Genomic DNA, 11,489 nt, shown 5'->3' on the forward strand with positions numbered 1-11,489 from the left:
GTTTTAAGTCAGTGGTTCTCAAACTTTTTGGTCTTATGACCCCGATACACACTTAAAAATTGCTAAGAATCCCAAATAGCTTTTGTTTCTGTGTGTTATAGCTATTGGTATTTTCTTTATTAGGAATTAAAACTGAGAAATTTATTTTTTAAAGTAGCAATAAGCCTATTGCATGTTAATGTAAAATTTTTAATCAAAATTAACTATTTTCCAAATCTCCAAAATTTTTAGTGAGAAATTTTTTAGTGGCATTATTTTACATTTTTATAAACCTCTTTATCTGGTTTAATAGATGACAGCTGGATTCTTACATTTTCTTCTGCATTTAGTTTGTTGCCATATGTTGGTTGAAGTATGTGAAGAAAATCTTGCATCGCACCAGTATGTAATTGGAAAAAGGAGGAGAATTTTTATAGCCTTTTCAGATAATTATAGATACTCTTCTTTGACAATACACCAAAATTTGATAAGTGGTAGTTTCTTAAAGGTTATTTGTAATGTGGAACCTGAAACCGTATCTGTGAATTTTTTCTACTCTGATCTGTTGGTCTTTCTTGCACTTTAAGAGAATCTTTTACCCATGTAACATTGGTCATTTGGAAAATACTGCTTCTCCGAGTTATTCAGATCTTCCAAATGATGATACTTTTTAGCTCATGGTCTTTAATATCACCACTAATTGTATCAAAAACATCCTTAAGGGGGCTGGCCCCGTGGCTGAGTGGTTAAGTTCGTGCGCTCTGCTGCAGGCAGCCCAGTGTTTCGTTGGTTCGAATCCTGGGCGCGGACATGGCACTGCTCATCAAACCATGCTGAGGCAGTGTCCCACATGCCACAACTGGAAGGACCCACAACGAAGAATATGCAACTATGTACTGGGGGGCTTTGGGGAGAAAGAGGAAAAAATAAAATCTTTAAAAAAAAAAAAAATCCTTAAGTACTGGGATGCTATTGAGCATATGGTGGAGGATATAGGTTTTCCAGAATTCCAATTTTTGCTTGAAAACTCAGATTTTATCAGTAGTCAGTTGTCTTTCTTGAAGTAAGTCTTGCTTATTTTGGGGAAAATGTTGGCCAGATAATTCAAGTTGGAATAACTGTAGTTTGTCAGTCTATCTGTCCAGTAAAAATGGTGTTTCATGATAAAAGTTCAACTCTCAACTCAAACAAGAGAAGCATTTTAGTAAGCTATGCAGCAGAAATACTTTATGTGTACTTCCCATTTGCTGCACCAAATATTAAAAAATATATTCAAGGGCTGAGGTAAAATTAATAATTTTTACTGCTTCATCAAGGACCAGCCCCGTTTTAAAAAAATCGCAAGTGGGTGCTGCTGAAGAATGCGATGGCCGTGGTACAGTTTGGTACCACTTGCCTGGACTTATGCTAAGACTCCAAGCAGTTTTTTCTACCATTGATTTTGCGTCATCATGCAAATATCACCACAGTGAAAAAGGCAAATATTATAAAAATAGTTTTGATCTTTTGGTTGACAGACTGCCTTTTGAGAACCAGTGGTTTGAATATTTGGTATGAATTGTATTGATTGGTGTATTTGTGCATCTGTTATTTCTATATGTTGTTTGCAGTTAGCCATATTTTGTTAAGATTTGAGTTCAGAGTGGAAAAGATGGTGGGGTTTAGGAGATGGGTACCCTAGGGTGCACAAAAAGCAGTTTTGGTTGCTTCTTAGGCTCAGTCTTATCCATGAAGTCCTTGGAAGTCTCAAGATTGTTTTTTTTTTTTTTAATTTTTTTTTTTAAGATTTTATTTTTCCTTTTTCTCCCCAAAGCCCCCCAGTACATAGTTGTGTATTTTTGGGCCATGTCCACGCCCAGGATTTGAACTGGGGAAACCCTGGGCTGCCGAAGCCAAGTGTGTGAACTTAACCATTCTGCCATGGGGCTGGCCCCCTCAAGATTGTTTTTAAAGTGCCTGTGTCTGTAGGTGAAAAATTATTGCTTTATATCCACGTATTTATCTGTCATTTGGCTTTGTTGTTTAAATATGCAAATTTTAGGGGAATCTTTACCTTTAAAAAATTTAAAGGAGGTAGATGAGTTCTGAAGAGTTCTTAACTTTCTTTTTTCTGTGCTTCATAATCTTTTTCTTAGGCTGTATCAGAAAGGTTTATTTTGGCTTGAGGTTTAGGTAACCTTTAATTTATACTCATGCTTACAGAGCCAAAAATCAAAACAGTTAATTGGCATTATTACAAAGTTCATTTAAAATTGTACTTTTGGGCCGGCCCCATGGCCGAGTGGTTAAGTTTGCGCGCTCTGCTTCCATGGCCCTGGGTTTCACCAGTTCGGATTCTGGGCCCCGACCTAGCACCACTCATCGGGCCTTGCTGAGGTGGCATCCCACTTAGCAGAGCCAGGACGATCTACAACTAGAATATACAATTATATTCAGGGAGAAGAAGAAAAAAAAAGATTGGCAACAGATATTAGCTCAGGTGCCAGTCTTTAGAAAAAAAATAAAGTTGTGCTTTTAATACCTTGTTAAAACTTGGAATTTAGAAAGAATGAGAAATTCACTATTCTCTTTAGGGGCTGTTGATGCTAGAGGTTCATTTTTGTGAATTCGTTCATTGGTTTCTGATGGTTCAATTTTAGGTGTGATGCAGGAAAGAGGGTATAGTGATTAAGGAAGAGCTCTCAGTGTATGGTTTTGAGATTGGTCTCCACTTCATTCTGTGGATGCCTTATTTTTGAGGAAATGTGCCTTCAGTTGACTACAGGGGCGTGAGAAATGTAGTAGTAACTTTTACTTTTTCTTTCAGCCATTAAGTCAGGTAGTTTGCAAAATATTTCAGTCGACAGATTTTATCAGTTCACCACATTTTCATGTACTTTGGTGGGAGTATCAGAAACGTTGGGTGGGAAAAGGTAGAATTTATGCTTTGGGTCATAAGAAAGTTATATTAAAGTAAAACATTTTTTAAAGTACTAGAGCATAATAGATATTGACAGGTTCTCTCCCTCCCTCCCTTTGCCCTATAAATAATGCATTTGATATTTTTAAGACTTATGGTTATTATAACTTACTCACTTTCTATAGTGAGGAATCTTTCAGTTTACTCTTGTCGTAGGTATAGGGTACTCCCAAGGGTGATGGGGAAAATGAAAAAGGGTTTTTGTTTTTGGCTTGAAAGGGATATGTGATTTTTGTTTCTGTTTTGTTTTATATATTTATTTTTTTACCACGGTTTTTCACTGGTAATTTTGGCATGGTTCTGGCATAAATTATCTGGAAATCATCCTAATTTTGGATTTGAAAAATTAACAATTAATGCTTTTCTGAAAATGAATAATAAACAATTTTACTCTACCTGTTGTGCATCTGTTTTAGTAATTTCTTGTTTGTTGTAATTTATATCCTTGATTAGAGTAGTATGACTAATGGAAACAGACAGATTGGTTTTTCTGCTTTACATTGAGTTAGGCTTAAATATTTTTATAGGAGTTCTAGCCAGATACAGAATTTTGTCCCCTTTTGCCTACCTTCCACAAAGTTGCAGAATACTTGGGGAGAAATTTGTGGACTATTGATAGAGTCCCTCCTTCTCAGTAGTTACCTCAGGTAGCAGCCTGCTTCTGTTTAGACTGAAGCTCTGATAGTTGCTCAGAAGCTTTTATAAGTCCATCACCATCCTTTGTGGTATTTGAAGTGTCTTTACTTGATGTTTTGTTGGGAGAAGCCATGGTATTCAGAATGGCTTCCAAGGCTCTATTGCACAGGTAAAGTGATCCTTATCAGATTTAACTGAAGCAGAGCTGCAGTACTTTTATTGAACTATTGTTTGTAACATTAAATATTTACAATTGGGAAATTAAAATAATAGTTGATCCCTATGATGATTGTGTTTGAATTACAAAAAATTAATAATTGGAATAAATGGCTGTAGGAGTGATTATATGTTCTCAAGAAGATTATGTGATTGTAGACAGATTTGAAAATAGAGTTAAAAGCAGAAGAGAGCAAAGGTCAGAGAATGGGGCTGGCCCCGTGGCCGAGTGGTTAAGTTCGCGCGCTCCGCTACAGGCGGCCCAGTGTTTTGTTGGTTTGAATCCTGGGCGTGGACATGGCACTGCTTATCAGGCCATGCTGAGGCGGCGTCCCACATGCCACAACTAGGAGGACCCACAACGAACAATATGCAACTATGTACCGAGGGGCTTTGGGGAGAAAGAGGAAAAAAAAAATCTTTTTAAAAAAAAAAAAAAGGTCAGAGAATGACTACAGTTTTTAGTGTTACACTTGACTGAAGACTTTAAAATATGTACCTTGTGATTCATGTTTGTCCTTTCAGTCTGCTCTTCCTGATCTTGGAGTTTAGTGAAAACACTTAGCATTTTTAGGTAGTCTTTATGGCGTCTGTCTATAGTCCCTAAATAATTTGACCTTAAATGTATCCGCAGTTATTTTTCTTGTGTCTTTATTAACCAGAACCCACATCCTTATGATATTTATGCTGTTTTGCTGTGGCTGAAGATGTATAACTGTACTGATAAATCTTTTACAGTCATAGGTGTGTGTTAACCCTGGTTTGTGCATAAATGCTTTTAACCCACAGAACTTGGCTCAAGTCTGAAAACAAAGAATAATTAAATTCTTTGAAATCTGAAAACTAAATCAGTCCTTTGTCCTTCAGAAGCTCAGAGAACAAAGTTGTACAGTCCATTTTGTAGCTTTGTGGGTGACAATCTGATTCAGAAAGTACAAAATCTATTTATTTGATTTGTTTACTGTGGCTTTTCAGGGTGGGGAGAGGGTCCTTGTTGAAAGGAGCTGTTTATTTGATTGTCCCAGCATATAGCCTTCAGGGCTGAAGAATCTTTACTGTTATACTAATAATGTAGCTTGCTGACCACTACTTTTTATATATTTGTAATTTAATTCCAATAGCATTTAAAAGGGGTAGGAAATAAAAAGATCAACTCCTCTGCCTACCCATCCAATTTAAGACTATCAGAACTTTTGCTCTTTTTTGGTCTTTTGGATAACTGGAAAATCTTGTTAAAGTTTAGTCTTTTTGGAGGCTAGATATGGATCTAAGCCAGTGTTTCTTAAACTTATTAGAATGGATGAAAATCATCACTGGTGCTTGTTAAAAATGTAGACTCTTGGGGCCCTACCTCAGAGTTTGGGGAGGGACCCAGGAATCTACTTTTTTGAAGCCTTTTTTTGAATTGGGAAATGAAAACATACATACAGAAATAAGCGTAAAACAAATGTGTAGCAAAACAAGTTAGTAAGAAGCAAATATCCATGTAACCACCACCAAGATTTAGAAATAAACACTGATAGCACCCTAGGTAGGTCTCACATTTCTGATCCCTACCCTCTGCACTAAAGGTAACCACTATGCTGATTATGGCATCAACTTCCTTGCATATTTTTGCGCTTTATGAAAATTAAATCTGACTGCATGTGTATTTTTGATCCAGTTTCTTTTGCTAAACATTATATGTGAAATTCATTTCTGTTGTTGCATGTCACTGTGGTTTATTCATTTCATTGCTGGTAAAGTATTCCATTATATAATTATACCACAATGATCCAATTTACTGTTGTGGACAATTGGATTGTTTTAACTTTTTGGCTATTGTGAATAACATTACCATGTACATTCTTGTGTACATTTTCTGGTACACACATGCATACATATGAAGACATAAACCTGTCTTTCAACTTCAGTAAATATTGCCAAATTATTTTCCAAAATGCTTAAAATTTATATCCTCACTAATAGTGTATGAGTATTCCCATTGCTTCCCTTCCTTACCATCACTTGATATTAACTATTCTGGAGGATGTATAATAGTATTTTGTTGTCATTTTAATAAGGTCTATCCCTTTTTCATATGTGTATTGGCCAGTTCCTTCTTTTGTGAAATGACTGTTCAAGTCTGTTTCCTAATTTTTTATTGAATTTTTCTTTTCTTATTGAATTGTAGGAGCCCTTTTAAAATGTGTTGCAAATTTCCTTTTGCCATTGTATATTGTGCCTTTTCCTTCTCATATTGTCTTCTGATGAATAATTCTGATTTTAATCAAGTTTATCCTTCTTTTCCCTTTGTGGTTGATGTTTGTGACTGGCTTAAGAAATCTTTTTAAAAATATACATTCCTATATCATCTTCTAAAAGGTGTGTCATTTTACCTCTCATTTTAGGTCTATAATTTACCTGGAATTGATTTTTGTCTCTGATATGTGAGAGGGCGCCCAGTAACCTTTTCCAGTATGGATACCAAGTTGTTCTAGTACTCATTTTTGGGAAGACTGTCTTTTGCCTGTTGTGCCCCCTTTGTTCTAAATCAAGTGTATGTGCATGGGTTCGTTTCTGTTCTGTTTGTCTGTTCTTGTGCCAATACCATGCTATTTTATTTACTTTGGCTTTATGGTATTTGAGGTCTGGGATAGGGTCCAGATCTCCAATAAAAACACTGTCATTCCAGGAGAGTCTGATACAAGTGGTCCATGGATGACATCCTGTTTTAGGGGTAGTAAGAAAGCTCCCAAATTCTAGTTTAATCTCTACTAGCCTATGTGTGTAATTACTGTAAAAACACATTTATTAAATGTAGCCATTTTGATATATAGTTGCATACTTTACTTATGCACATATAAAAACATTTTTTCATATATTTCTTAATCTTTATGAACATCAATAATTGAAAAATGGTCCATTGAGTGTACTATAGTCCATTTTGTATATTTATTTGCTGATATTTCTTAAAAATAATTCTGTAAATGCGGTAAAATTTTAATTATAGAATCTAGATGGTGGATCTGAGGGTGTTTATGTACAACTTTTATGTATTTTTGAAAATGTTTATAATATTGTAAAAAAATAATGCTTCAAAGAACACCTTATAGTATAAAGTTTTTTTTTTAATTTAGGTTAGACTTTTTTTTTTTTGAGAAAGAGTGATTATCCCTGAGCTATTTATTATCTGCCGCCAATCCTCCTCTTTTTGCTGAGGAAGACTGGCCATGAGCTAACATCCGTGCCCATCTTCCTCTACTTTATATGTGGGACGCCTACCACAGCATGGCTTGCCAAGTGGTGCCATGTCTGCACCCGGGATCCGAACTGGTGAACCCCGGGCCTCCAAAGCGGAACATGCGCACTTAACTGCTGCGCTACCAGGCCAGCCCTTAGGATAGATTTTAGTAGGTTTGATAGACTCTCTAGATAGAATTGCAGATGTGGAATTTCTGAGTTAAAGCATGCATACTTTTAGGGCTCTTTAAAACACTTTGCCAAGTTGATTTCCCTAAGAGTTGTACTAATTTACCATCTCACCAGCAACATATGAGTGTCAGTTTCATGCCTTTATCATTTTAGTATATTAAGATCAGCAAAAATATATATTAGTTCTATCTTAATCATTATTTTAAATTTGTGTTCCTAGTTAGGTTGATTATTTTTCTTTTATTTAATTCTTTGTGAATTGTTTTGTGTCTATTTGTCTACTAGTATTTTACTGATAGTCTAATCTGACAAAAAAAGGGTGAGAAAATTCCTCTGGGAGAATAAGTAGATGGCTAACAATGGCAAATTTGGAAAAGAGCAGAGAAGATATAAGCTCAATCAAAAATTAAAACATGATATAAAGCTTTAGTAACAGATGGATGGACTAAGTAGTTGAGAATTAGAACTTTTTGCGAATTTGCTGTCAGATAGAGCAAAGACTCACCAGAAATCACAAAATAAATGGTGAAGAGAAGGGTGTTGGATTTATAAATTTTCTTCACACCATTCAACGTACTATTCTGTCAGTGGATTACAGTTAGGTATTAAAAATAAAATGAATATTTTTACATAGGTATGGAATTGTCTAAGCTTAGAGATTACAGATATTACTGAGGAAAATATAACAGATAACACCATGTAAAGATTGGACTTTAATAATTAAATAGCAACTCATAACCGAAATTAAAAAAATATAAACAATAGATCATTGCAGTAAAATAATCAGAAAAAGATCTATCATCTTAGTTGACATTTAAACACTCTTTAGGGAAAGCCTCATTTATCTTTGTTTTTTGTTTTTTCCTGCATAAGTCACTAAATATTTAACTTTCAACTCACCTGAAACTATTAGAAATAGACTGATGGCTGCACTCTTCTTTGTGCACATATATGTGATTTTTCCCCCAGGTCTTCCTCATTTCAAAAATAAAGTCCCAAAAAACTTCATTTAAATATGAAAATATTTTTAAGTACTTCTCTTAAGGGTATCAGCATGAAAGCATTTAGAGCTAAGAATAATCCATTCATGAAAACGAGAATAATATTGGCAGTTAAAAAGTTTTTTTAAAGCTAGGAGAGGTTGTGTGTACCAAACCAGGATGGCTTACTGTTGTCTGATAAAGCAGTTGTGCAGTTTGCTACTGTTGTGTTTGATCTAAGGGAGACCTGAAGATTACTGGGTGAATGGTAAATGATGTTCATTGTGTTCCTACAGATAGCCTGAGAATATTAACCTGATGGATCCCATTCCTCATGTTGGTTAGAATTTCTGTTAGCATATTTTATAGAGGATCTTCATAAAACTAATTTAAATTCACTTTTTAAAAATGACTTTTTTTATTGAAGAATGACATGCATACAGAAAAGTTCACAAATCATAAGGTCATTGAATTATCAGAAAGAGAACTCAGCTTGTATGACCACTACCTGGGTCATTTGCTCCTGTCCCTTCTCAAATACTACCATCTCCCTGTTCCCCAAAAGTAGCCAATGTCTTACTTCTATTGTTGTAATTAGTTTTTCCTGCTACTGATTTTTTTCCTTTAAAGATCAACTTTATTGAGTTATAATTTTCATACAATAAAATGCACCTATTCTATAAATGCAAACATACACATATTTACACCTGTTAACATCCACCACAGTCAAGATAGAGACTATTTTTATCACCTCATATGCTTCTTTACAGTAAATCCTGCCCCCTCCCCCCTAGTCTGTGGCCCCAGGCAACCACTGATCTGTTTCTGTCACTGTATGGATTAGTTTTGCCTATTTTAGAATTTCATGTAAATGGAGTCACATATTGTAGATACTCTTGTGTCTGGCTTCTTTTGTGTGGCGTAATGTTTTTGAGATTCATGTTGTTGCATGTATCAGTTGTTCATGTCTTTTATGAAAAAATGCCAAGTATGTTCCATTGTAGGGATATATTCCACACTTTGTTTATGCATTCACCTGTTAGGGTAGATTAATGTTTTGAGCTATTATAAATAAAACTGCTATGCTTGTGCAAGTCTTCTTATGGACTTATGCTTTCATTTCTCTTGAGTAAATACCTGGGAGTACAATTTGCTGGGTTGTTTGGTAAGTTTTATAAGAAACTGCCAAACTGGTTTCCAAAGTGGTTGGAATGTTTTGTATTCCTACCAGCATTGTGTGAAAGTCCTAGTTGCTTCACTTCCTCACCAACACTTTAATTTTAAGCATTTTAGTGGTATCCACATTTCATTGTGTGTTTAAGTTGCACTTTTGATAACTGTGGTGAAAATGAGGCTGTTATTAGGGCTGGCCTGGTGGCGTAGCAGTTAAGTTTGCACGCTCTGCTGCAGCGGCCTGGGGTTCACTGGTTCAGATCCTGGATACAGACCTACGTATCACTCATCAAGCCATACTGTGGCAGGCGTCTCACATATAAACTACAGGAAGATGGGTACAGATGTTAGCTCAGGGCCAATCTTCCTCAGCAAAAAGAAGAGAATTGGCAGTGGATGTTAGCTCAGGGCTAATCTTCCTCAAAAAAAAAAAAAAGGAGGCTATTATCTATATTTTTATAACTATGAGTAGATAGTATAGTGCAAAATTTGCTGAGGAGAGTCTATTACTGCCACAGTGAATGAGGTGGTCTGAATTTTCGTATCCATTTTGCCTTTTCTTTTTGTAGCTTGAGAACATTCTCAGAGTAGTAGCATATGCTATTACTTCTGGCAAGGAGTACAGGCTAGCACTGAGGCCTTCCTTCATACTATCCTAAATGGGATGCTTTTGTTGGGCCAGTCAGTAGTCAGGTTCTTTTCCTTCAGCCTTGGGATAGGTTGGTGTTTCTCCAAGTGACCTCTAAGTGAAGTAGTTGGCTACACACACACACACACACACACACACACACACACACACACACACGCAATGTATATTTAAGGATCTTTTTGTGTGAAAAATGATTTCTTTAGAGAATTAGAATCATACTCTGCTAGAGATGAACATAAAGCTTAGTACATGCTCTCCTGGTTATGTCAAGATAGTGCAAATGTGGCAGTTTTCAGCACGTTTTGTAGTCATTTAGTATTGGAAAATTTTATAGCTAATTACTTTCTCTGATTACAGTGCCCATATATCTCCTATCAGCATCTTACCAGCCTCTGCAGAGTAAGTAGTATACTTATAGAAGATAATTATAAAATTTTTAAAAAGTATTACTAAACATTAGAAATTAAAATCATGTATTTGTTGTGCTTACTTTGAGGAAGGATTGCACTTAAGACAGTTAAACTAGTTCGTATTTTATGTACTGCAGTAGGAACAAATGGAGAAGGAACATGTTGCACTAATGCACAAAATAAAGATGAGCTTTCCTCAGATGATTTTTTTTGTTCCTTTGAAATGATTGAAAAATGTCATTAGAGCTTTTTTTTAAATTAAGTTTTAGCATGTAGACTTCATGTAAAAAATATAGATAGTATACTTACAGTTTCTTTTATTTAGCTGAATGTTGGTAAGTTGCTTTATAAACGTAGCATTGACAAGTCTTTTTAAATGGCTGTCTGTATAGCACTGAGGAATGAGTTATTGGGACAACTGATCCTTCCCACCTCAGTAGTAGTGGTGACATGATTGATTTGTGTAATACCAATTTGGGCAAATTTCATTTTAAATTTTAAGCCAGTATCATGTATTCCTTGTATGTATTTCTTTCTACACTCTACCGTACCCATTTAAATACCATATTAATTTGTTTCACTGGTTGTAGGTTTTAACATTTGTGTTTATGTGGCCAAATACCCAGTTAGGGTGATTGCTTCTCACTAAAATGTTTTCTGTTTTGTAGCATTTTAGAAAGAACAATTAGAGCAGCTGTGGAACAGCACCTTTTTGATCTGCAGAGCAGCATAGATCATGATCTTAAGAATTTACAACAGCAAAGTCTGGTGTGTAATAATGAAGCAGGAAGTGTTAATTCTGATGGGGAAGGATCTAATAACCAGTAAGAAACTTTAAAAAAATTTTACCGTTATTTGTTAGGAGTTGTAAAATTGTTTTCTTTGAAAAACTATATTCTTATTTAAATAATTGAGTCTCACTTGGGGATTTCTGAAAGTCACTGTGAAAAGTGACTTTGTATATACTTGTATATAATTTGCATAGACTTATTTAACATTGAAAGTCTCATAAATCTTCCATTAAAGTAGTAGACGTTAAGTCCAACACAGCCAGGGTTTCCTCCCTGAACACC

General features: G+C 35.3%; 1 protein-coding gene across 50 annotated transcripts in view; it reads left to right on the forward strand.

Annotated features, from left to right (window-relative positions):
- The window catches only part of FAM13B (family with sequence similarity 13 member B), a 115,438-nt gene that overhangs the window by 50,645 nt on the left and 53,304 nt on the right, over window positions 1–11,489 (forward strand). For 39 of the 50 annotated variants that reach the window (XM_070234255.1, XM_070234234.1, XM_070234249.1 and 36 more), the window contains 2 exons: window positions 10,364–10,405; window positions 11,085–11,240. In XM_070234255.1, coding sequence (XP_070090356.1) covers window positions 10,364–10,405; window positions 11,085–11,240 — 198 coding nt within the window. The remainder of the gene's footprint in view (window positions 1–10,363; window positions 10,406–11,084; window positions 11,241–11,489) is intronic. The other 11 variants (XM_070234253.1, XM_070234242.1, XM_023617637.2 and 8 more) reach the window with 1 other exon arrangement.

This window comes from Equus caballus, chromosome 14 (genome assembly GCF_041296265.1).
Source record: "Equus caballus isolate H_3958 breed thoroughbred chromosome 14, TB-T2T, whole genome shotgun sequence".
NCBI lineage: Eukaryota > Metazoa > Chordata > Mammalia > Perissodactyla > Equidae > Equus > Equus caballus.